This window comes from Protomyctophum bolini (genome assembly GCF_963924005.1).
Source record: "Protomyctophum bolini genome assembly, chromosome: 22".
Classification (NCBI taxonomy): domain Eukaryota; kingdom Metazoa; phylum Chordata; class Actinopteri; order Myctophiformes; family Myctophidae; genus Protomyctophum; species Protomyctophum bolini.
In genome coordinates, this window is record NC_137883.1 from 7,084,673 (window position 1) to 7,112,415 (window position 27,743).

Here is a 27,743-nt window from a genome sequence, read left to right on the forward strand (position 1 = left end):
GGCGAAGGCCTCAGAGTTAATGAGAGAGAGTTGCGGAGCTGATCACAGACCAGTGCTGTGTTTGGGCCACTGGGCACCGCATCAAGTCGGGCAAGACACATTCATTATTCACCATGTTCTGTATAGCACAAATTATGTACCGTGGTCATCTCCAAAGCTTTTCATGTAACTGACCCAACAACAAGCAACAGCTTAGTTACCGTTGCTGTGTAGGGGGGCAGAAACCTTGTCTCTCTCTCTCTCTCTCTCTCTCTCTCTCTCTCTCTCTTCTTTTTATTTGCATAAAACAAATTCCCATCTTCAGCCCAGAAGATAGCCGATCTACAATCTCACAACACGCAGCGATGCGCCACATTGTGAGCTTGCAGATCGGCTATTTCTTTACGATTTTATTATATTAACAGCTTTGGACATACAAGGTTTTCCTCCCGAACATCAACGCTATAATAGAAGTCAGAAGGCAAACGGTTGCCAGAGGATCAAGTTGGCATAAATCTACGTGTTGCTATGAGGAGACTCCTCTGGTATGAATACATAAAAAAACACATAACCTCACATAACTCAGAACCTCGACTTAGCTTGAATGGTGTACTATATTAGTTTAATGCACCATGTGATCATGATGAAAAAGAAAAGCCTGTGTGTGTGCATGTGCGTGCGTGCGTGCACGCGTGCACGCGAGCGAGCGAGAGCTAATGGCATCTGCACTTTTAAGAAGATGGGTGCCTCTATGTTATATACTGTGCAGTGTGCATCTATTTTAAATTTGTAATTACTTTTTAATGACTAATGGTCATGCAAGCATTCCTTTAACCACTTCAATGAAATCCCCTATAGCCTACTTTGTTCACTGGGGTGCCCCAAGGGTGCTTCTTGGTACCCCCTGTTTTTCGCTAATGTATACAACTCTTTTTTTTAGGCTATTGTGTATGTAATTGTAATCAATTGTAATATTTTAAAATCTAAAATATCGAACACATCAAAAGTAAATGATGCATGTATTGAATCCAAGTCTGACCAGAAGCAGTGATATAAAAAAGATTAATGACCAGAGGGTGGTGATATCGAAAGCAGAAGTATGTCGACGTCCCCATATCCCCCCACGCCCCCCCCCCCCAGCAAATTGAACCCTGTATAAACCTATATAGTTTCCCTTTTTTTCTCCTTTCATTTTCCTCCTGTTTGCAGCTTTCTCGTAATGTGATTTATCATGGGGGGGGGGGGGGAGGATGTGGCTCTTTAGCATTTTTTCCCCTATGTCTTTAGCGTTGGGGGGGGGGGGGGGGGGGAGGAGGAGGGGGGGGGGGGGGCGTTATTCTTTAATGTCCTTATACTTCTAAATATATCCATTTTCCTAAAGAGATGGCAGGGGAAGGAAGTTAAGAAAATAAATGAATAAAATACATGGGCTCTCCCTTCCCCCCCTCCTCCTCCTCCTCCTCCCACCCACCCACCAACCCCCCGAAGCGCGTGCAAAGCTTCACCGCCATGCAGGGATGAGAGAGAATATTCAAGTTTTACAGACGATATACAAAATAAAAAGAGGAAAGAAACGACCATACAACAAACCAGGGAGGCCGTGGTGGCACGCTATACTGTTGTATTGGTTGTATTCTGTATACGTGCGCTTGTGCCACACACACACAACACGCACACACACACACACACATTTTCTCTTATTTTTTTTTTTCTTTCTTTGATGACAATTACAGAGAAACAGAAATATTTCTGCAGGGCCCCGAGTCCTTATTATTATTATTATTATTAGTCTTTTTGTTTTTGTTTTGTTATACCAACAGTTCTGTTTGCTTGCATGATTTATTTCCACTTTTGTTCATGGCTTGTTGGGACAAACTGAACCCAATTCACACTCCAGCGCAAAAAGGCGGGCCGGTGCCCTGCGGTGGAAAACAGCCGATCTACAAGCTCACAACGCGCTGCGGCGCAACGCGTTGTGAGCTTGTAGATCGGCTGTTTTTGGCCCATATATATCCCCGGCCTGCACGTGGAGGAGGAGGCGGCCTACGTGTGTAACATTACTGTATAGGCCTGCATACAGTACGTGTGTGTGCGGTGTATTGCATCTGTCTTTTTTACTAGCGATCCATGGATTATTTATGATGACACTGTTTGGCAATGTCATTTCCAATGCATCGTGGTGTGCGTGTGCGTGTGTGTGTGTGTGTGTGTGTCTTTCCCTCCGTATGTTTACCAGGCCAGTGTTTGCAGGCAGGCTGAATGATGACTTTATTTTTAGGATAAAGGCGGTGGTGTCAGGCTGGCCTCGTGCACACAACAATGGCCCTCTCTCGCACAAAAAAGGAAAAAAGAAAAAGAAAAATCACCCACATCTATATACCGTTTCACGCTCATTGCACAACGTGTCTGGCAGTGGTGGAAAGTAACTAAGTACATTTACTTAAGTACTGTACTCGGGTACGCCATTTTGAGGTATTCGTGCTTTACTTGAGCATTTCATGTCCAATTTCCGATACTTTTACTTCTACTCCACTACCTCTTGGAGCCAAATATTGTACTTTAGCTATGTAAAAACTTTAGTAACTATAGTTACTTTGTAGATTTAGATTATTACAAAGCATTATTCAGCCCTATGTTATATCTCGGCTATTTGAAAATAGCCGATCTGCAAGCTGACAATGTGTCGCGTTGTATTGTGAGCTTGTAGAACGTCTATTTTCCAAGAGATCTTTATACATTTGAAGACTTGAAATGAGACATTCTGGCACAATGAGTACTTTTAGTACTTTAAGTACATTTTGATGCCAATACTTTTGTACTTTTACTCAAGTACATTTTGAATTCCGGACTTTTACTTGCAGTATTGAGACTCAAACAATGTGAGTACTTTCTTTTTTCCACCACTGGTGTTTGGCTGGCACTGCGGCAGCTACAGAAACCTGGCATCTTGTCCCACAGGCGGCTGCACTCGTCTTTTTACACCTTTTTTTTATTCTTTTTGTCTGCAGGACTTCTCCTTCGCCCTAATAGCCAGTGGCTAAAATCTGAAATAAACATGCTTCAGTTCTGAGTGACGTCTCACTGCCTTTGTTCTTATATCTTCAAAAGAGAGAGAGAGAGAGAGAGAGAGACGAGAGACAGAGAGAGAGAGAGAGAGAGAGAGAGAGAGAGAAAAGAGGAGAAATAGAATGGTGTCAAATGGAAATAGAGACACAATGCAGGGGAACAATAACGCACGCACAAGGATTTTGGGACAAAAAGTAATCGCGTTTTCCGCAGTGGGATGGAGAGCATAACGGAGGAATTTCAACCATTTTCTCCCAGCCCCCCCCATCCCCATCCCCATCCCCTTCCCCTCAGATCAGCCTCAATGTGGGGGTGTACACACAGAGGATGGACCCTATAGGATTGCCCTATTTAGATTCCCATGCAGTTTGACTTGAGCCTTTCTCCATCCATTGTTCATGATGGAGATCTCTGCCACTGCACAGTGTCTGCTCATTGTGTGCACGGCGCATCCAACACAGACTATGCACGTCATGTGAAAAAGAACAGCCACAGAGAGAGAGAGAGAGAGAGAGATTTTCCATCTATTTTTGCTGCTTTCTCACACAGTCCATGCATGCGCGCGGCCCGAAACCACACGTCAAACATATGGAAAACATTCCTCCTAAGTGTGGCAGAAAAGCATATAAATTGCCATTAGCTCTGCACAAGGCAGTGTGTGTAAAGGGGTGGAGTCCTGGTTTGGAACCAGCTCAATGTCTCAGTCTCGTAAAACAAAACAGTGACTGTCTGGTCCGGGGGTGGGTGGGTTGTGGCGGGGTTGGGGTGGTTAGAAACTTTAAAGACTCATGTACAGTATACATTATAAATAGGTGATGGGGGGGGGGGGGGGGGGGGGGGGGCAGGGAAGGGGCTCTGCAACCACCACACATATATACCGTGTACATCTCCCTGTGAGTGCTGGTGATTCCCAAAGCGCTAAAGAGCGAATAAGTCATGCATTTCTTTGTTTTACCCATTGCACCAGCACCAAGATATACTGTATATAGGTCTATCTATCTGCTGTAAGCTGCACTGCATCACAGGACAGAAATGATTCAGTTGTTAATGCCAATCCAAGCCACGCTGGAAATACCATTCAGCTATTCATTTGACCACGCACTTCTTAAAAAAAATATTATTAATAAAGCTTAAGTAGCCTAAATAATTAAAAAAAAAGTATGTTTTGTGTATAGTGAGCAGCTAAGAATGCTTCAAGATGACACTTTCAGGTGGGCTGTTGCTGATCAAACATTTGAATATGTGAGCATGTGTACATGTGTTTCTAGACGTGGTTTAGATCTTGTTTTTCTCTATTATTTAATTCCAAGAATCCTCAGTTTGATATGCATTAGGCCACGGACTCCCGCTTGATACAATATATATATATATTTTTTTTAATCATCCAGCTATTCATTTGACTATACTTCTTTAAAAACATTACACATAAAAATAAGTAAATAATAAACACTCATATGACACTCACACGTGACGTGAGCGTGTATACATACATACACAGCTTTACATGACACGGGAACTTATAGCTAATCACAGCCGAGATATACAAATAACATCCACCAAATCTATTTCTCTATATACTGACAGTAACCCAGCAAACAGGCTCTCGTGTCTGAGGAGGGCTCTCGGGACAAAATGCCGCGGTGACTTCTGCCAACGATAAAGTACTTTCAATGGACAACATGCTATTTTTGCGGAGCGACGCATGTCGCACGACACCGCATCATAAATCAGAGTGTCTCTCTCTCTCTCTCTCTCTCAGGGTCCCCCCCGGCCCCCCCGGCCCCCCCGGCCTCCGGCACGGCACGGTACAGGAAGAGCGACAGCAAACAAGAGCTGTCAGCGCCGCCGCGGTGTGCATAATCACCACCTAGACGGATGCTTCACTCCTGTCTGCTCCCGTCCGCTTCTCTCCCTCTGATGAACGAGGTGAGAGATGGCACCCTGTCATCGGCCGCCTCACCATATACCAGCGGGGACAGTAAATCTCCCCCCCCGACTCAAAGTCACCTCCCGGGTTTGGAATGGTGCCGGTGGAGGAGCTGAGAAAGTGCCCCATCCCCCCCCATCTCCCCCAACCCCAACCCCATGGTTGCCCCCGTCGCCAAAGCCTTACTGTATGAAATCTATACGAACTATACTGTGCAAGGTCATCATCGTCATGCATGATTGTATTGCATGTTCATTCCTACTGTACTTTAGGGCTGCAACGATTAATCGTAATCGAATCGATTATTCAATTAGTTGTCAACTAATTTAGTAACCGATTAATCGAGTCGGCAACTAATCACTGTTTTTTTTGCAATTGATCATAGGTGATTTCCATGCACTTAACCATAGTTTTTGTGTAAGTGTAAGTCTAAAATAATTAAGGTGATAGCTAAATAAGTGTCATAATCCGATTAATCGATTAATCGTTTAAATAATCGGCAGATGAATCGATTATGAAAATAATCGTATAGTTGCAGCCCTACTGTACATCACTTTCCATTTCTTTAAAGTTGTGAATTTGAACGAGTTTTGTCAAAAAGTCAAATCTAAAGTCTCTAATCCAGCTGCTATTCCTTTGGTAAAGTCAAATCTAAAGTCTCTAATCCAGCTGCTATTCCTAATCTAATGTCTCTAATCCAGCTGCTATTCCTAATCTAATGTCTCTAATCCAGCTGCTATTCCTTTGGTAAAGTCAAATCTAAAGTCTCTAATCCAGCTGCTATTCCTTTGGTAAAGTCAAATCTAAAGTCTCTAATCCAGCTGCTATTCCTAATCTAATGTCTCTAATCCAGCTGCTATTCCTAATCTAATGTCTCTAATCCAGCTGCTATTCCTTTGGTAAAGTCAAATCTAAAGTCTCTAATCCAGCTGCTATTCCTAATCTAATGTCTCTAATCCAGCTGCTATTCCTAATCTAATGTCTCTAATCCAGCTGCTATTCCTTTGGTAAAGTCAAATCTAAAGTCTCTAATCCAGCTGCTATTCCTAATCTAATGTCTCTAATCCAGCTGCTATTCCTTTGGTAAATTCCATATAGAGCAAAGATGTATTATTCTACAACGTTCCTCTGCGGGGTGGAGTCGGGACTCGGGATGTTGTGGAACTGCAGAAAAACACACGCGGTCAAAAGTGAGGAATGACCAGCGTTTGTTTCTCAACATATTGAATTCCCAGAATCCCCCAGTGTGTGTGATATATGCATTTAGGCCAGATTAAAAAAATAAATAAAGTGTATTTATCCATTTCTAAAGACCCCGACCTATACACACACACTGTGAAATCCTCTGCGTTGATCTAACTCCAACTAACATGGAACCAAATTAAAAAGGTCCATTCTGTTCCATTTTGCACACCGTCGGAATTAACCTGCGAACGCGTGTATGACAATTAATCGTCAGGTCAAATAGCGACAGACAGGCCTATACCGATTACACCAGTGTTGTGGACAGGGACAACTGACTCGTCACTCTGCTGACCTCCACCAGGATTGATATACCCTCAATCCATACCAGGGCTGGAGTCTGGACTGGTCCATATACCGCTTCTAATCATTAGCAGCATTATTTCAACCCTTCGGTTAGAAAGAAGAGTAAACATTGCACATCTACAGGCTAGCCTCGTATACAGTATAGTACAAGGCGTAAGTGGTTGATCAGACTAATCTATAAGAACGTCGTTCTTATATCGTTGATATAAGAAAAAAATTTTTTTTTAAAACGACTTGTTTCTCGATTCGATGACCTACATTCCTACAACATTCTAAATGTTGGTTTCTTTCCGAATTTTTTTTGGGGTAATTGCCCAGACTATCCATACGGTCTAGATCACCGTTTCCCAAAGCGGGTCGAGACCCATGTTTGGGCCACGGACACAATTCTATGGGTCATGATGAGTAAATATCAGTTTGTTTTCGTTTGCTACAATATTTTAAATGATTTCAAAATATATTTTCAAGATAATTTCACGAAGATAAAATAATTCGAAGAAATTGCATGAATTAAAACTCCCACAAATTTAACGTTGAATTATGTAAAAATAGTTTGGGTCACTATATAGTTTGGATCTCTTTTCGGTCTCGAGCTAAAACATTTTGGAACCAGTGGTTCCCGAACGTTTTATATAGCCCAAAATAGTGAAAATAGCAGATCTACAAGCACACAACGTACTTTTTCCCACCACCAGTCCCGAGCCAGTGTTTGGGACCCATGGATGTAGATCTTACACCGGGCTAGGACCTCATGTGAACCCTGCTGGCTCCTCCCCCATGCCAGCAGGCATGTTGCATCCTAATTGCTTCCCTATTGTGACTCATCATATAGGGCTTAATGCGTTGTTCCTCTTTATCTTATCAGCAAATCTTTATGTTTATATTCATAAATCATTATTGCCGTTTCGTAGTGTTAGCACAGTATTGCAGACTTTACCAGAATTTCAAATACATGGTGAAGTTCAGCTAAGTTCAGCTAGCTATACACCATGACAACAACTTCTTGCTGGTATTGTATCTAGACATGTCGGACTAGAAGAAAGAAACAGTAAACAAATCAAATCTCATTCATATTCCATAACTAGACTTTAGATAATGGCAGTACATAATGTTTGGCAAACGCTCTAACATTAAACTTGGCACTTTTGAACATTAGGTCGTAACAAGTAGGCATTTCTTCCAACGTTATTAAACGTACAGTATATGAGAAACATAGACTGCATGTTTTTAACGGATTCATAAATAAATAAATAGAATGCAGTATTGTGTCCCCCGTAGACCCAGTGATACAAGTCACAATGATGACTTTGATAGCTCGCAAGTCGCGCCAGTGACACAAAAAAGAACCGCAGAGCACTATATGCTAAACTAGAAAGGTGCGCTCAGTGGAGTGCAGATCTCTGCCAGGATCGCTTTGTTCTGACATGCATGCATTATTAACTGCAATACAACTTTCAAACTCTTCACGCAAGTTTGACGTTGGCATTTCTTGGTTTGTTACATTTTTTGTTCATGGCCAGCTTGTGATTTCATGCACATACAGTACTGTATAAACTATAAACTATAAACTATATAGCAGCATGAGATGTGAAGGGGAAATGCAGAGATACAAAAGTTTAGGCAAACCCTATGAGATGGATACGACTTCAACCAATTCAATCAGGACAAAACAGAGGTTCTGCTGATTAGTTCTAAAGAGCAACTTGGCTCACAAGTATAAATTCACCATCACAGTACTAGTATGCTACCAGGGTTTTACGTGGAGCAAAGAAAAGAGCGTTGTCATGGTGAATGGTAGTTCAAATGTTTCCGAAATGTTAATGGTGGTCTGTGTATGACGAAAATAAACATACGATATACTGTATGACAATAAACATATGACCAAAAAAATATTTTTTACTTTCTTGTATTGGCTATACTTGTAATTTTGTTTTAATGAGTCTATGATTTGTGTATTTTGCTGGATCTTGCTTCTGACTATTTTATTGATATGCTACCAAAGTCCGCCATGTTCACATGGATTCCTTCCTTCCACAGCCCATACTCCTGGCTGCCAGTGCCCTTGACACAGTGGCATTAGCGATGGAAGCAGGTCCCTATGGACGCCGGACTACAATATGGCTACCCACTGTTCCCAAGATGGGTCAAGTGCAGAGGACGAATTTCCCCACGGGGAAGACCATTGGCTTTTCCCCCCCTGTTCTATATAAGCCCATTAAGACCTGAGAACGCATCTGTGTCGCCTTAGCTTTTAATCACTTTAACATTATTTTACCTGTTGAAAAATAGCAGATCTACAAGTTCATAGCGCGGGCACTGAGTGCCGTGCTAGGAGCTTGTAGATCTGCTATTTTTTTTAAATGGTGAAAATGTGTGCAAATCTTTGCTTCTGGGAGGGTCCCCGGTACAAAACATTTTCGGATGGGGGTCGGCAGCCGAATACAGATAGTTTTTGGGGATCCTTGACATGAAATAGTTTGAGAACCACTGAAAACTGTCATGATCTAGAAGGCATGGGGAGAGAGTATGTGTTTTGCACTCCGTCCGTGTACATCCGTCCGTCCGTCCATCCGTCTGTTACCAGCTAATCTCCGGCACCGATGCCAAATTTTGCACACGCACATCCTGGATGCCAACAATGAACAATGACTTTTCCAGAACGGCATGCTATAGCGCCACAAGGAGGCCGACCTTGTGTCCAAAAATCCCGCAAATCGTTACACACTATCTTTATAGTCATGTGTTCAAGCCGAATCTGTCTGATATTTCAGATTCCATCCTAATTGGCTAACATTGGCTTTCAAAGTTTGCAGGATTCCCCCGTTTTGAACAAAAAGCCTCAAATCATGAACGCAGCGTGCAATTTATGTGAAATCTTTCACAGACTTTCCTACTAGGCTGAGGAATATATCCCACCCTTTTCACATTGGCCTGTTATAGCGCCACCAAAAGTGGATTTTTGCAAAACACTTTTTAAATTATTTAACCTTTATTTAACCATCACATTGAGACTGCGTCTCTTTTTTTTTTGGAACAAAAGGCCTTAAATCATCCAATTGCCATGTAGTATGAAGAAATGGGACCCTTTTCACATTGGCCTATTATAGCGCCACCAGAGTTGTTCTAATTGACCCTGATCCAGGAAAGGTTGGGAACCACTATGCACTGCTGTGACGGACACAATGTTCTGGGAACACCGCAATATCCATGTTGGATTAAGAAAACAGCAGTGTGCAAAAATGCAAGTACAGTATGAAAATGGAATGCAAATGTTTTTACATGTATTCCTTTGGATGCCAAAAGTTTTGTTTTTCTATTCAACAAAGATTAACAGCAAAACATTATCAAGATGTCCGTAAGTAAGTCTACATACAGTAACTGAAACTACTTAAGTATCATGTGTCCTATATTCTCAGCATGGCCCCCAACACACAAACATTGTTAAAATCCTCTCACACATGACTTTGACACTTGCCCGGAACATGTGATCCGAAGAGGGTTTGTACAGTATATCCCACGGAAAACACAGTTCCCACAAATTTGTAGTATACGTGTTTTACAAAAGAATGTAATCTCGTATGAATCAAAATGCAAATCATGCCAACTCAACCGTACAGTGTTTCCATTGTGGTTTCAATTGTTTGGGTTAGGCTTTGCGTTAGTTTCATGTCAAAATACTGCCTGGTTGAGTCCAAATGGAAGGATTAGCACATATTAGAAAAAAAACTAAAAGGTACATTGAAATACACAGATCATCACAATTTGGGGTACGGGGGTGTTGTCCTATTACCGGTAGCATAGTTTTGACTGCCTGACAGTGCCTGTTTTAGTTTAGTTTAGTTTTTTGTTAGTCTTTGTACAGCTTTGTACATTGCTCTTGTATGTCTATGAAAATAGCCCGTCTGCTATTTTCACCAAATGTTCTCATACTGTATATGCCATGCCCAGAATAGGCAGGAGTGCTAGGGTTAATTTAGTTAACACAAATAGCACTTTGTTTTAATGCTTTGATTGACTGTTGGCTAGATTGTCGTGTTAATCCTCCTTTATTCCACTGTATATGAAAGTTGCGTTGATAGAGTTGACGGAACGCTGTTTTGATGCTTATGTGTCAGCTTCAATGCCAGCCTCCTCTTAACCCATTTTGGTGTTAGCATTATGTTAGGCTTTAGCTATTGAAAAATAGCAGATCTACAAGCTCATAGCGCGCCACCGAGTGGCGCGCTACGAGCTTGTAGGTCTGCTATTTTTGAAAGATCGAAGAACGACCGACATAGAAACATATAGCTTTTTCAGAAAACTGTCAGGATGTAGAAGACATTTTTCAGAATCTTGATCTCAGGATCTCAAAATGGGTTCAACTTAAACTACAGTGGCAGAGTAATGCTAAAGTGATCACGGCGAGGGGGGGGAGAAAAACCTGCCCTGACCCAAATACAGACCAGGGTCTCCTCACATATATAGGTGTCCCTTTGATGTTTTTTTCTTTTCTAGATCTTTATGCCCTCCTGTTCAACCTCCGAGATGTGGTTCTGCCTCTCAACTCCTCCTTTGATAGCCGTTTTTTGTTCTGCTTGGCTTTGACTATGTAAAAGAAGAAGAGGTAGAGAAGAGAGGAACCCATGGATGTTGGCGTGTTGAAACGACGGTGTGCATCGACCGGCTGCCACCACCAGACTGTCTTTATGTATACATCTCACTCACTGTGACCCAGCCAGCGCTGCTTCAGATGCTTCAGACTATGTGTGTGTTTTTTTTATCATGGGAATGGTATAGCGTGGAAAAGGTGGGACGGGGAGGGTTAGAGCGAGCGGGGCGCATTTGTGTTTGTGTTTTGTTATTGTTTTTGTGTGCGTTTGTTGTATATAGACGCTCTGGGTTTGCGCTTGATCGTCCCCGTTCACTCCCCCACGTCCCCCCCATATAGTTATAGAAACACTGCGACACCCTCCCAGCCTTCTCCCCCTTTTTTCCCCTTTCTTACTTTCTCTCGCGCGTGCTCCCGCCGTCTTCGCTCTACTTCTCAAGAAATAACCTTCTATTGCCTTTCGCGGTCCCATGAGGACCGAGAGATAAAAATCCCTGCTCGGTCTAGGGGCTCTGTGAAGACGGCGGAACGCTTCTCTTTTCTCACAGTCACAGCTCCAGGCAGTATGGAAGCCTCTGCCCAGCCCCCCCAGCCCCCCCCTCCCATCCCCTCCCCTCCCTCTTCCTCACGCCCTCCCCTTCCTCCTTCTAACTTTCTTTTCGCTAGATATAGAGGAGCTGTTTCTCAGCGAGCGTATATGGTGTTTGTGTGAGGCGGAGGGCTGGGTGGATGGAGTGTGGGATACGCTGCAGAAAATAAATCTCAATCTCTCATTGCTTAACGGGCCATCTCCATCCTTTCCAAGTAGCCTACTAGGGAGTTATGCTGAGGCTATACTCCGGCGTGGATCACTGGAGTGGTTCGGCGTTGCCTGACAGTTCCCTTACACTTTCCATTTAAAACTCCTGCGTCTCCTCATTTGGCACCTATTCAATCCGTATTCAACGTGGTTCCGTTCAGAGACTCGTTGGCAGTGTTTTTTTGGCAGTGCCGAAAACATGGCTAAACGGGACCCTATACACTCAAGACTAAATTACATTTAGCTGAACCTAAATGAACCAAGGAAAGCAAGACAAAACAAAGCGATAATGCAAATAATATAGTGAGCATATAAAGCGATACGATAATATAAGAGTCGATACGCTCAAATAAACAATACTCTAAGCAAAAAAAATTGCAACAGAAAACAAACTAAAGCAAACTAAACTAAACTAAAGTCATGTGGTGGCAGGGATCTGCCAGATGAATCAGTTGCCGGATCCAGACATGTCTATTTATTATGAACCCTCAATTTGTCAACTGCCTGAGGATATACATGCCGAGACCTGTTGTAATGGTAATGACTTATCAGCATATAAAATGGTTTATCAAAGGTGGTGCAGCAGTGGTTTACAATGCATCTACTCATTATGGCTTGGTGTATGTGCGGGTGCAGAGAGAGAGAGAGAGAGAGAGAGAGAGAGAGAGGTTCAGTAGCTGTGGCCTGAAGCAGTTAGGCTCTGCTGTTTGTTTAACCTTATCGGGGGTTGTCGTCCATGCAGGTCGGCATGGAGTGGATTTCAAAAAGGAAACCCCATTTATTACCTTCGTGCACAAGCCGACTTCCCCCAGATATGAGCCCTGTGCTATGAAAACAGCCGCTCATACGCTAGAGTTATTTGAGTAGATTTTAAGCCTTCTCTAGTTATGTAATTGTGGCTTATCTTAAACTCATGCTGCGTATGCTAGACCTATATCCCCATGTTGTACTGCAGTGCCGAAGCGGGTACAAACTGGGACGAGCGCAGATGGCCCCCGTTAAAAAGCAAGAGTTCCGAACCCTTTTTAGATGTTTGGTGTGTTTTCCTGTTTTTTGGGGGAAATCACCAAAGGCTTTGGAAAATAAGCATCCCTCGGAAAATGTCAATATAATAGACTAATGATTGGTGTATTGAGTATGTTTCAGGACTTTAGCTCTTTTGTGTCGTTTGAAAAAGCACCAAAAACAACAATTTCTTGTAGGAATCTGAGAGATGGTGGCCTATTTGTTTGACCTCCATTTATCATTGTTGCTACTTTCAGTGTTTCAAAAGACTAGTCTCAACTCTCAGCGGTAATGATCGGTCGGCTGGTTTATGAAATAAATATGTTTACGAAATACAAATCAGAGCAAAAGAGTAACCTTGGGGGAGACATTCACCTCATGAACCACACACACATACCCTTGTAAGATCCTTCCTCGTACTTCCACCCCTCGTCTGCTTTCTTACGGTCCGCTTCGCTGAGTAAACACGAACGAGAGCCTATATAAAAGGCCACGCTAGCCACCCCTATAGTGGTAGGTTCTTGCCCTCGTCCAGCCCGCCCATGCAGCACGTCGAACGCCGGCGCGCAACAACGCCGGACGGACTGTAACAGAAGCAGCAAGCAACAACAACAACACTCCCACGTACTACGAGAACAGTAGTGGCACGGGTCCACAACGTCTCCTACACAGTCCAACACAGTGTCCTCTCACACATTAGAGCGCAGTGTCAAAGTATACTACAGCTCGAGAAGCACAAGATGTTTTCTGCGTTCCTTTTTTACAATGTTGTTATGTCATTCCTGCACCCCCGGCGGCCATCACATTCATCCCATAATGACCTCCCACAGTCCTCCTCGCAGGAAAAAAAGAAACTTGACAGTCGTAGGACCCGGGCCAGGACTGCCTTGGCATGTTGCCCCGAACGAAAATAGAGAGAGAGAGAGAGAGAGAAAAAAAAAGAAGATGAAATCACGCACGCAACAAACACAAACACAGTGATTTTGTTTTCATTGTTTTGCAATACAATTCCCACTCCTGGTCCTGGAGGGGTCTTTTTTTTTTGTTTATGCAGTATAAATATTATATGAATATCCAAAATGAAAGAAAGAACGCTTGCAGCACGGAACTCATACAAAATGCAAATATAGGATTAATACAATAGCAGGGGTATACGAACACTGAAGCAAACTAATAAATATGCCGAACCTATTTTCAAGATGATTTAAAAGGTTTTCCTGGTTACTTCGAGGCAGCCATATATGAAGAGATTTGAAGGGAAACAAACCTAACCTTTCTCCCCCCGAACAGACTTCTCTCTGCATATACAAACAGTGACATCCTCAATGTTCATCATGCATGTGTACTGTACTGTAAGTCCAAGAGTGTACAACTTGTACAGTGGGAGATACGTACTGTACGACGTATTGTTTGTATACCTCTGCTGAAAAAAGCCAAAATCCTTGTTTCAGTGCCTCGGTGTGGTCGACTCTAGACAATACAAGTTCATGCTGAACCACGCTCGTTATAAACTCGGCCTCGGCAAAGGCTACGTGACGTCTCATCGTCAGAGATATATGCAGTGGTGGCTGCATCCGTCATTAATAAATTATGGGTTTTTGTTGTTGTATAATTGCAATATTACACTCGAGGGTGTTCTTTATTGTCATTAATGCACGCCTGCGATGCTGCAGGTATTCCCGAAATGCACTATAACTATAGGCCTACAATGTTTATGTGGACTGATTTCCCAATGCAGAGTTAATTCTATACCCAAAAAGGTATTTTAACCCCTTTAAACCTGCCGTGCATGGGCGTGCACACATGGACGTCAAAGGGGGTTCAGCCCCTCCTGCCCTTTTTCCCCCCGTCTGTAAAACAACTGCCCTTCCCAGACCACGAATGCAGCATTTGCTATATGGTGAAAGAAACGCAAATGCCACTCCTTTCCATGCCAGCATTCAGGAGAATTGCTTTTTTTCATGAATTCTCCTGAACTTGAACACAGTATTTTGTTTAGAAAACTCTGTTGCTATTTTTGTACAAAAGTGCCCTCTTTATATATGGGACTTCAGCCCCTGCCCCGCTAACACTCTCTGCACGCCCCTGCTGCCGTGCGTATTTTGGCCTTGTAAAAAGGCATCAATTGGGTTCAAATCCGGCATGGGACAAAGTTACAGATTGCAGTTTTATAGTAGAAACAGTAGGATTACTAGTATATATATATATATATATCGTTACAGAAAGTTGTCAGATCTCCCAGCAACGTACAGTCCACCAGATGAAAACAAACGCTGAAAAGGCCTTTTGTTCCCACAGTTTCTGTAGACTAGAGGAAGCGTAGCAGTAATTTGGGAAGAATGCAGTAAATATGGGCACTGACTCAACGATGGCTACGTCTTCATCGCACAGACCTGGATCAAACAATGTCATTCTTTCTCAGGAAATACTTGGAATACTAGGAATGCTTTCGCTGTGGAAGACGGGCAGGAGAAGTTGCAGTGTAACTGCTTGACTATAGTCCTAATGTGTTCAATTCAATGCATCCAACATGTTTAGAGAAAAATAAGTATAGTTATAAAATAACTCATTTTTATTTTTATTTAGTGGTTTATGCAGTTGACCACTTTCAACCTATTTTGGGCCTGTCATTATACAGGTGAAAATGTTCATTAAGATTTTCATTAAAATGTAAGATACGTTTTCAAAAGGAAAAAGACGAAAAGGCACAAATAGCAGATCTACAAGCTTACAGCACGTTGTGATGAGCCGCGGTGTGAGCTTTTAGATCAGCCTTCATTCTTTTTAACCATTCGTCATTTGACAAAGTGACCTTAAGTGGTTAATGGACGGTAATGAAGAGAGCTCAAGTCACTTTTAGTGTTTACGTTTTGTGTGGATGGCTTCCTATTGACCTGCTGACCCCATGACCCCCCCCCACCCCCCCCCCCCCGCCCGCTGCCCCTCTGGCCATACTTGGGGTCAGTAGTGGAAAAAAAAGAGTACTCACATTTTTAAGTACAAGTACCAATACTGCAATGCAGAAACATGCGCATGCATAGAGTGAATGGCAAATCGAGTTTAACGTCGTTTAATGCAATCAGATAGGACTTTTCTTTTCTTTTTTATGTTGTTTTTTTTGTGGCTTTCACCTTTCTTTTTTTTATGGAGGGACAGACAGTAGGCTGACAGGAAACGGGGAGAGAGAGAGGTGTCAGGGTGACATGCAGTAAAGGCCGTCGGGATCGGGAGTCGAACCCGCGGCACACTGCTAGACTGGATTACCAGCCAAGGTGCCTGGACCGCTGAGCCACGGCCCAGGCCAGATAGGACTTTTCTGTGTGGATGTATGCGCTGTTAAGGCCCAGAAAGTAGGTTTTTTTTGCCACTCAGTAGGCATTATGGGCTTGTTCATCAGCTATATTCAAATGGCATTCAGTTGATAGTCTATTATTCAAATGGCATTTAGTTGATAGTCTATTATTCAAATGGCATTTAGTTGATAGTCTATATTCAAATGGCATTCAGTTGATAGTCTATATTCAAATGGCATTCAGTTGATAGTCTATTTTCAAATGGCATTTAGTTGATAGTCTATTATTCAAATGGCATTCAGTTGATAGTCTATTATTCAAATGGCATTCAGTTGATAGTCTATTTTCAAATGGCATTCAGTTGATAGTCTATTTTCAAATGGCATTCAGTTGATAGTCTATTTTCAAATGGCATTCAATTGATAGTCTATATTCAAATGGCATTCAGTTGATAGTCTATTATTCAAATGGCATTTAGTTGATAGTCTATTATTCAAATGGCATTCAGTTGATAGTCTATATTCAAATGGCATTCAGTTGATAGTCTATATTCAAATGGCATTCAGTTGATAGTCTATTATTCAAATGGCATTCAGTTGATAGTCTATATTCAAATGGCATTCAGTTGATAGTCTATTATTCAAATGGCATTCAGTTGATAGTCTATTATTCAAATGGCATTTAGTTGATAGTCTATATTCAAATGGCATTCAGTTGATAGTCTATTATTCAAATGGCATTCAGTTGATAGTCTATTATTCAAATGGCATTCAGTTGATAGTCTATTATTCAAATGGCATTCAGTTGATAGTCTATATTCAAATGGCATTCAGTTGATAGTCTATTATTCAAATGGCATTCAGTTGATAGTCTATTATTCAAATGGCATTCAGTTGATAGTCTATTATTCAAATGGCATTCAGTTGATAGTCTATTTTCAAATGGCATTCAGTTGATAGTCTATATTCAAATGGCATTTAGTTGATAGTCTATTATTCAAATGGCATTCAGTTGATAGTCTATATTCAAATGGCATTCAGTTGATAGTCTATTTTCAAATGGCATTCAGTTGATAGTCTATATTCAAATGGCATTCAGTTGATAGTCTATATTCAAATGGCATTTAGTTGATAGTCTATTTTCAAATAGTGGAGTAGAAGTAAAAGTATGGGAAATTGGAAATACTCAAGTAAAGTGCAAATACCCCAATATTATACTTAAGTAAATGCAAGTAAATGTACTTAGTTACTTTCCACCACTGGTGGGGTCCACAAAGTCAACTGGAACGAACACAGATTAGACCAGTTCTCTTATGGGGGTGGGTCCCAGGCGTATCTTTCCTAATGGGGGTCCGTGGGTCATTTTGGGGGTCCTTGACATGTAAAAGTTTGGGAACCCCTGGATTAGAGATAGTTAAGTCTGATTGATGGCGGCCAAAGCTGAGGGTTGGATTCCTGGCCCCAGCAGCAACATTGAGGTGTTCCTCGTGGGATGAATTAGGTATAATTATTTGTTATGCTTTGGCAGAAATGTCATGTAAATTTGACAAAAAAAAACACAAAGCATTTTAGAACAAAAACACACTTTTGTAGTTGAAAATACACGTATGTTATCACGTTGTCACAGAAGCGGACAGAAACCATCGTAAAAACTATAAACGGATCTGTAATATTTACTAAAGTAATAGAGCACCGAAGTCTGACGTCACTTTCAGTAGAGGGCGTCGGTCCCCAGGTTCATGTATTTGTTTAGTTGCATTGAAATCGCCATAGGAGGATTTTTAGATTGCTTCATATAAGAACTGTGTTTGAAAAATAAACATGTCACGCCGGCCGCTTCACTCATATGGATATGAAGAATCAACTGACTGAGAGAAAACGCTAATGTTACTGCTGCTGAATTAGTTAGATTTTCGCTAGAAGCAGACTGTATCATATATGAGTGACTGACTGTTGCAAACGATACAGAGACACCTCCCTGACAATAACGCCGAGACAGCTTGTTTATTTTTGGACCACAACGCTTATAGTAGACGATATTAAGATCACCCCATGTTATTCTCTCTCTATAATCGAAGGGATGAGCGAGTTACGTCAGGACTTCGGTGCTCTATTCATATTGCAAATGTCCTTTGTCACTAAATAGCAGATCTACAAGCTCACATCACACTGGAGCCTAGATCTGCTATTTTGTTACGAAGTTTTTTCGAACAATTTTCACCTATATTGAAATTGACAATACCGTATGTTGACATGCCCAAAATAGTGAGAGCAGTTAACTGTCACACGCACACACACGCACACACACACAAACGCACGCGCGCATCCTGCCGGCAGACACATCCTGTGAGGAATGCGATGGAAGGAACCGAGAATCACAATGCATTTCACACCCCTTGAAATCACAGGTCTGCTGCAAAGCTCTCCCAGGAGCATGAGGATCATGTGTGACCGTGACTCCAGTCCATAAACACTGACAACATAGAAACACAGAACAGACAGGGGAACTGCCATTTCCCCCCAAGGGAGCTCCAAAGTAAACGGCTACATATCGTCGCTGTGGGGCATAAACCATGGTCTCCATATTTCAACTTTTTATGTTTTTTGGGGGGGTTTTTTGTTGGTTTTTTTACCCTAGTAATGCCCACCCTGGGCAAGACCTACGCTGTAAAGACTATCATTTGTTTGGGTGGAAGTTGCAGGATTTTAGCGGAAGTATCTGTATGGCCCAAGGAAATGACGTTGATGCTTTACAAATCAGTTTACATTCTCCGCGAATGAAACAAGTGTTGTGATTGGTGGGGGAAATACATCTGACGGATGTTCCGGAGGATACATCCGCCGACAGCTTCTCTGCCTTACGTTGTGACCAGGCATTTATTTTAGCAGATAAGTAAGCCTGGGACCGAGGCTAAGTAATGCCCTCCTTCATTGCACACAATTACAACATGTCGTGAGCTTGTAGATCTGGGATTTTCCGTATATATATATATATACAGTATATTAAAAACAATGGAGAAATGGCAGTATAGAAAGTTCATTGCACACTGTGGACTAAAATAAATATTACAAAACACACCACTGTACCACTAAAACATTATGAAAAGCGAGACATTGAAATTTGAGTAAGGAATATGAAGGAAAGCCAGTCCATACACATTCTACTCTTAGTCTATTCCAGGAAAATAATGTTCATCTGCGGGTGTTCTCATACAATGGTGTATACTGTATTACATCAGCATGACATCAGTCAGGCTTGGGCTGTTTGCTGTGGAGTTCTTTTTTCTACTGTCCCATCACGTTAGGATGGTGTCATCTATTTCCTCAGTGGACTCTGGGAGGCTCGCAATCCTCTTCAGAGATCGGCGGTGACATTCCGACAGGAGGCCGTTACTGGTCGAGTCCAGGACGGCAGTGACGGCCGACATGGTCTCGTCTCCCTGGCGCAGTCGAAGCACACCGGCGATGGCGTGCTCGCTCTGGGCTCGGACGGCGGGGTTCTTGTCCTTGGTGTTGTCCAGCAGACTCTTCAACAGGGGCTTGACTAGGCTGGCCTCCAGGGCGGGCGTGGCCGGGTCTCTGAACACCCACCCGAGCACCCGTTCCGACAACAGCCTGACGTCACTGGACTGGTTCCGGAGACACTTGACAAACTGGGAAATGACACGCTGCGACACGCCACCGCTCCCTGCCGTCTCGAGCTGATGCCTCATCAGATAGCCCATGGCTCTAATCCCACTGTTGGCAACGGGGATTCTGTCGGCGGTAGCACTGGCTAGGATGGCGTCGCTCACGGCGTCGCCGTACTCCGCCACACACAGCTGCGCGGGAGCAGACTTGACGGCGATGGCCAGGGCCACGCTGCGGCCGTGTTGCACCGTCCAGTCCACACCCGAAGTGTCGGCCAGTACGTGCTGAAGTAACACGGCTCTAAGCTCATCTTCTGACAGGAAGGCACACAGCTCACCGACGCAGCCCGCTGAGCACATGCGAGTCACGTCTTCGTCGTGTCCCAACATGCCGAGTAGTGCGGTGGTGATGTTCTTGCGGATGGTCGGGTCCACCTTAGACCCGGCTCCCCGGATGACAAACCTCAAGGCTTGGAGCATGGTCTCCCTGACGCCCGAATCCTCTGCATTGCGGATGGCGGACAGCTGCTCTGTGAAGAGCGGGTCCACCTTGGTGTGGATGGACACCAGCTGCCCCAAGGCCTCGGCCGCCCTCAGCCTCACAGCACAACTCGAGTCCTGCAGGGCCTTCAGGAAGGTGGTCTGGAGCTGGGGCAGGAAAGTCCTCAGGCCAACACCCACCTTTACCAGCAGCAGGGTGAGCGTCTCCAACAGTGTCGTCTTCACTGTCCAAGCAAAGCGGTCTCCCAGGATACGAATAAGAGTTCCAGTAATGAGGATCACTGACGGCCGCAGGGCCTCGGGGGAGGTCAGTTTGATGACGACTCCCAGTGCTTTGGCGGCCTCCTCCTTCTGCTTGGGGCTACCCGTCAGTATACCTTCTCTCAGCACGGGCAGAATGCAGGTCACACCCTTCTTGGGCAGACAGAAGCCAGGCAAGTGTTGGCCTTTGACATGTGCAGCGACTGATCTGATATCTTTATGCAGGTCATCGATCAGAGCCAGTTGGCTACTGGCATCCAGTTTCTTGGTGATGGAGTTGATGGTGTCCCAGCTCAGTACCAAGACCTCCGTGTTAGGGTCACTGAGCAGGCGGATGAGGCCCGACAGCAGTGCGGGAGTGTGGGTCCCGTAGTCAAGATGCGTATGGGTGACATAGCCGTTGAGCATGGTGACGGAAGCCTGCCTGAGACCGGGGTCGGCGCCTCGCGTGGCCTCCAACAGGTCCTCTATTATGATATGTTGGCCCACCTCGTCTTCCACGGACAGGACGACAGTTTGGCAACGGCACAGTTCCTGTGCACAGTCCTCCGTTTTCAGTTTGTCTTTGAGGGAGGAGAGCAGAGCGGGCAGAATGGCCCTGAGGTGGCACGTCAGGTTGTCTCCAGCCACGGCAGACAGGGAGGCCAGCACACGCGTGTTGACCGGAGGAGCCGTCAGCTTTGGCATCAAGTAAGACAGCAAAGACCTACTCTTCGTTGCCATCACTTGTTTCAATCCGTCCAAGGCAAACTCGGCCGTCTCCTCGTCGTCCAGCTGCTTGAGCAGGGCAGGCATGATGTCGTCCAGCGCCTGGTGGCCAAAGGTAGCGTGGAGCTGGTCAAAGGTTTTGGCTGCAGCCTCTCGTACGTCCTGGAGGGGGTCACACAGAGCCTTCCTCACGGTGGGGAGCACAGACTTAGAGAACAGCAGCACCGCGTCCCTGCTTGTGGACCTCATGATCTCACTGAGGCTGATGCAGACTCCCTGTCTCTCGTTGCTCTTGTCAGAGCGGAGCCCCTCCTCCAGAATGGGAATGATCTCCGGGAGAATCCTCTCTCCCAGTTTCTTCACCAGGTCGGCCAGTGTCCGTGCGGCAATCGTCCTCTTGTCCGGGCAGGTGGAGGCTAGGAAACCCAGCAGCAGGTTGAAGAGGGTGGGGAGGATTTCTCGGAGGGTCCGGGGAGTGTTAGTCACCACGATCTTCCACACATGGAGGGAGGCCTGTCTCACCACCAGCTGTGTGTCTGCGCGTCCCATGTACAGACCCGACAAGACACGGTTACGCCGCTCCTCGCCGAGAGCACCGACGATGGCCTTGTTGGACGTAGCAGTGCCAAAGTTGTCATCCTCGGAGGTGGTCTCTGTTGTCATTTTTCCTGTCACTCCTGAGATATGGAATAACAGGTCACCCAGTAGCTGTATGGAGCCGAACCTGATTCTCCACATATCATCAAACAGACCCTTTTCCAGCTCAGGCAGCAGGAGGGCAATGGCCGTCTCGGCATACATGCTGATGATGCGCTGGCCAGCGAGCAGGGCTGTGTCCCTCACATACTCGTTCTCATCAGCCAGAGCCTTGAGAATGCAGGGGATTATGGGTCCAACATAGGGGGTGAACTTGTCTCCAAAGGTTAGGGGCAGGTAAATGAACATCATGATATAACCATCTCTGACATGGGAGGCGATGTCAACCCTGCTGGCTGTCTGCAGCACATCTGGCATCAACTTGTCTAACTTCTCCATTCCCAGGCCAGCTATCACCTCGGCCAGACCTTGGGCAGCTCCAGAGCGGTCTACAGAGCTCTGCTCAGAAGCCAGGGTTTCCATGAGCCATGGCAGCAGGTCATCAAAGCCCGTTTCTCCCATGCCCTTCACCATCGCCCCCAGTGCCCTGGCTGAGACTGCACGCACATCTGGTACTGGGTCCAGTAAAGAGGTCTTGAGTCCAGGAATGACACTAGGCAGATATGGAGACAAATCCTTCTGGTCAGTGAGGGAGGACATGTTGCCAATGATCTGTGCGGCCATCTTGCGAATGTCGGTGGAGCGGTGCTGAAAGGCCCTCTGGACGATGGGCATGATTAGGGCCAGGGAAGGAGCATCGATGAAATGGACAAACTTGGTGTCTATCAGCGTTTGCAGGCAGTTCTGCGTCTTGCGCGATGGGTCAGTGAGGGCATCCAACAGGATGGGAGTTATAGCCAGGATCTCAGGGTTGCGCATGGCAGATACGATCTGTCGGAGGGCCTGCTGGCCGGCCTTCTGCACCTCCACATGGGAGTCTGCCAGCACCTGCGTCAGCTTGGGCACAATGCTGGGCAGGCAGGAGGACAGCTGCTTAGGAGAACAGTATGCCATGGCACCTAGGAGCTCCGCAGAGCCTGCTTTAGTTCTCCAGGACTCCTCCTCAAGGGCCGCCAGGAGAGAGGGCAGCACCAGCTTCGTACCATGTGCACTTAGGTTCCTCATTACAGCCTTGGCACAGTCATCAGCAGCCTCTCTTACATACTGGTTTCCATCCCCAAAGCAGAGCAGGAGGTGGGGAAGCACGTGAATGACGTAGGGCTCAAACAACTTGCCCAACATGTTACATAGCATCTCAAAGGCAAACAGGGAACCTTCCCTGCGTCGAGAGTTCTTCTTGTCCTGGATGGCATCAGTCAGTGTGGTCATGATGTTCTGCTGTTTGAGGGCCAGAATGCCCAGGCCTTTGACCAGGCCGGCCAGCCCGCAGGCCGCTCCCTTCCTCTCAGCGTACTTATCACTCTCCAACAGCAGCCGCAGCAGGTTTTGTATGATGTCTGCAGCATCCTCCTTGATGGTAGAGACCAGTGCTGGCAAGAAGCTGGCCACAGACTCTTGAACCTGTTGTGAAGGAGTGGAGAGGGTTGTGATAAGCTTGGCCACAATGGGCCTAACCTTGGGATCACTCTTGTCCAGATGTTTAGCCAGGGAGCCCATAAGGATGACCACATTCTGGCGAACGGAGTCATTACTCGCTTCCTGGGGAGTGTTCTTTAGAAACTCCTCAAACACAGGCAACAGGGAGCCGACATTGTCCTTTCCATGTGTGTTGAGAGCTGACAGGGCAGCGTCTAACATGCAGCGCTGCACCTCAGGGTGGCAATCGTTCAGAGCATATGTAACAAAGAAGTGGAAGAGTGGAGTAACCTGAGCCTCATCCAAGTACTGGGACAGCTTGTTCAGAGCCAGGGCAATACCACACCTGGCCTCCCACTGGTCTGGTGAAGATTCAGAGAGGACTCTGCCCATGCCATCCAGGACTGGAGGCGTTCTATGGAGCTTCTTATGGTAGAGCTCAGTGAGCTGGCCGAAGACAGCGGCTGAGTGGCCTCTGTAGTTAGACACAGCGCTGGACAAACCCTCGGCTGCAGAGGTACGGACCACCTCCTCGTGGTGGGTGACATCACCAATCAGCAGGGGGAGGATCTCAGGAACCAGTTCCAGATACAGAGACTCCCATAGCTTCAAAGCCAGGGCCCTGCACTCCTCCTCAATGTCAAACCTGGCAACCCACAGTCTGTGAAGCAAACTCAGCCCACTGACCTCTGTGCCGTCTGTGGGCAAGGCGAACTCCATGTCCAACAGGCCCCTGAGAGCAGCATCCCGTACAGAAAAGCAGGGTGACATCAGAGCATCCAAAAGAACGTCTATCTCTGATTGCTCCGCCACAGCACAGCCTTTCTTGCCTCCAGCACTGCAACACAGCGCTGTCAGGCACTGCGACGCAAACACCTTGATTCCGGGGGTTGCCGTGGAGATGACCCTAGTCAGCAGCAACAGCATGCTGACACGAGGCAACAGCTCTGGGCCGTTCTCATCAATGAGCGTGTCCGTGTGGTCTCCGTCAGCCCTGAGCTGGGCGTGCACGTTGACGATCTGCAGGGCTCTGATCATCATGTCCTCTGTGCGGCCTGAGGACTGCCAGAGCATGGCATTCAGCAGGGGGAAACAGAAGGAGAATGCTGGGGCCGACAGTGGAGCCACAGCAGTCTCGCCCTCTCTGGTAGGGACAGTGTGGTTGTGTAGGAGTGAAATTGTGCGTTGGAGGGCCATGTCCAGGTCCTCCTGGCCCCACTGCGCATCCAGATCACACTCTGGTTTCAGCAGCCGCAGGGTCACTTGACCAATCAGCATAGCTAGATTGTGCAGGTTTTTGGGCATGAGGCACACTCCAATGTCCAAAAATACGTGCCGGAGGCGTCGAGCAGCTAGAGGGGATTGGAGGAGCGGTATCAGAACTTGGACAACGCCAGGGAGATGTAGAGAGATCTGTGGTGGTTTCTTCTGCAGAGCTCCCTCTAGCAGGCCCACAACACACTGAAGCTCCATGTCTAGCCCTTGAAGTCGGTTGCGGATGGAGGCTTCTTTATCAAGTTGGAGTTGCATAATCTGCTTCCGTTTGCTGGTGAGCTGCACCTCATCCTTGATACGTTTCTTCTTGAGCTCCTCTAGCAACTCCAGCCCGATGTAGGCTTTGTTCTCTCCGTTCATGTGACCTTTCTTGGAGCTTTCCTGCTGGGCACACTGGATGGTGCTCTTGTCATTGAGCTCTCCTTCGGGGCTCAGCATAATGGCATACTCCTCCCTGGTGACCTGGCACAGAGCTGGACTGGACAGCCATGTAATCACATGGTCCATCACCCGTGGCAACAGCTTGGTGGGCGACAGACAAGACAGGACACCCACTGCATTCTTCACTGCCTTACTATAAGCACTAGCCTCCAGCAGGCGAGATAAGATAGTCTCCAGGTTTCTCTCTATGAATTCCTCTGCCTTGATATTCATAGAGGACAACAGTAGGGGCCAGAGGCCTGGTTGAGCTGCAACTATGGAGGGGTGGTGAGTGGCGATGAGGATCTCCATTGCCATGTTCTCGGCCTCTGCTGGGTCGCCCCACTGGCTAGTGGTGGAGCAGACGACACACAGGGCCTGCAAAAGCACACGAGGGGGGATGTAGCTATGACCCTGCACCTCCGTCAGTTCTCCTGACTCTGAAACCAGAGCATTCTGGGGCAGCACTTTGTGTTTGTTGATGACTACACAGAGTTCTCCCAGGAGGCCGTGGGCAACGCTGGACCCTCCCAGCGAGGAGAGCATCTTTTTAACAGTCTGCTGTGCCGTCTTCCTCAAACGCCACACAGGAGACAGCAGCACGCGGATGGTGGCATGATAATACATCTGTGATTTGCTAGTGTTAAGCCTATGGGCATGGTCCAGGAGGAGTGTCTCGCACAGCAACAACACCGTGCACAGAGTGTCCTCATTGGCCTGGGAGAGGAATTTATCTGTGGTGAATAGTGGCTTCTTCTCATCCAAGACCATGTTCCAAAAACCAGCAAAGGTACTCTCTGTCTGCGTCTCCAGCAGAGCCAGTCGACACAGTAAAACAGAAGCGGCCACACCCTCCAAGAGCAGAGCGTGTTGGGACGTCTGGGCAACAGCTTTCTCCACTATTTGAAGGAGCAGGGGCACCAGGTCAGATGCCTGTCCAAGCGTGTCACCTTTAAAGGCCCCCAGCATAGCCTGTAGGTAGGCTTGTCGGACGGGGGAGGTGGAAGTCTTCAGGGTGAAGGCGTTCTTCATCGAGTCCAACAGAGTGCTGGGAACCTCCACCGTCAGACGAGCGGTCCACCGGGAAAGCGCCGACACGGCATGTACCAGGGTTCCCTCGTGGACTTCTTGTTTCAGATACGGGACGAACATCACAGCCACATTAGAGCTAAGAGTTTGATCGGAGGTTCCCAACACGGCATGAGAGCTGCAGCTGGCAATACCTGACAAAACACTTATTTTCTGGGTGACTGCCATGAGTTTTCCCTCTGGCCCTCTGAGGATCTTAAAGAGGTGCGTGACGATGTCCTGAACAGCGGAGAGGTCGCTGCAATGCTGGCTGAGGTTTTGCATGGCCTGGACTGCCTCCTCCATCAGTTGGGGGTTATTAGCCTTCAGCCGGATTGCGATGGCCTTTCCAACATCCATGGCATATTGACTGAGGTCAAGAGTCACCGAAGCAAGCAGGCAAGAGATGATCTGCATGGCGTTCTCTGGGCTGCGGAGCATGGTCTTTTGCAGGGCAGGCAGTAATATCACCTTGAACTCCGAGTGGGACACGTGGCGCATTAAGGAGACGCTTTTGTCCAGTATGTGTTGCTGTGGCCTTGTCTTGCTCATGACGACTGTCTTCACATACAGATCCAGTAGGGCATTCTTATGCCTTTCAATGGTCCCCGTGTCTCTCTGCAATGTGCAGAAGTCCAGACACACCCCTAGCATGGCAAGAGTGGTGGGACTCTGGTCGAGGCTCAACAAGGTGCTGATGTACAGATCCACCAGTCCAGGGCTCTCTCTCCAGAGGTGGCCGAGGTTCTTGACGGTCGACTTCAGGGCAGTGTCTCGAGCTCCTCCCACCACCTCAGCCAGAAGACGACTCTGGACCTCCACCAGCTCCCTCCACACGGGTCCTTCTCTTTTCTCAGGAGACGAGAACACGGTGCGGCACAGGAGGCTGGTCCAAGCCATGCCAGTGAACGCTGCCGAGGCAGTGCTCTTACTGGGCTTTCCATTCTTGGTGATGATCCCACTGTTTGCGATGCAGCCGAGGAGGCTTGGTGCCAGGACGTCCGGTTGACTCTTAGCCAGCAGAGCAATGGCAGACAGAAGCTCTCTTCGAGATGCAGCATCCCTATATCTGTATGGGGTGAGACAGAAGAGCTCGCACAGTCCTTTGATGGCAGACTCTGGGAGTTCTTTGCCACTTAAGCATTGCTTCAGTTCTCCGAGAATCTCTTTGCGTTCATTTACACTGGCTGTAGTCACTTTCACAGCAAATTTCTTCAGTGTATCCGAAACCTGCATGTCTGCTCCCATCTTGCTGGGTCTGGATCATATGCTATTCTCACTACTTTTGGAATATTTTGAATGTGGTTAAGTCTTTCTGTGGGTTTTATGAATATTTAACAAGTAAAGGTATGTTTAACAAGAGCTTGTGACTGAATCACATTGGAGGAAAAGCTATTTTTTTAAATTTCATTTGTAATTCCCAACAAGTTTTGGAATTACAATGTTCCCACCCAACAGCAATATATTTGGGGTAAAATGGAAATGGTAAAAAGTGCTATTAGGGG

At 46.1% G+C, this 27,743-nt stretch overlaps 1 protein-coding gene across 1 annotated transcript; it reads right to left on the bottom strand.

The window, feature by feature from the left end:
* Positions 1–19,500: 19,500 nt before the first annotated feature.
* On the bottom strand, positions 19,501–27,486 carry LOC308309958 (stalled ribosome sensor GCN1-like; the record flags this gene model as incomplete). The annotated part of the gene is made up of 1 exon (XM_080755964.1): positions 19,501–27,486. The coding sequence occupies one exon, from the start codon at positions 27,484–27,486 to the stop codon at positions 19,501–19,503; it is 7,986 nt and encodes a 2,661-aa protein (XP_080612090.1).
* Between the last annotated feature and the right edge of the window lie 257 nt (positions 27,487–27,743).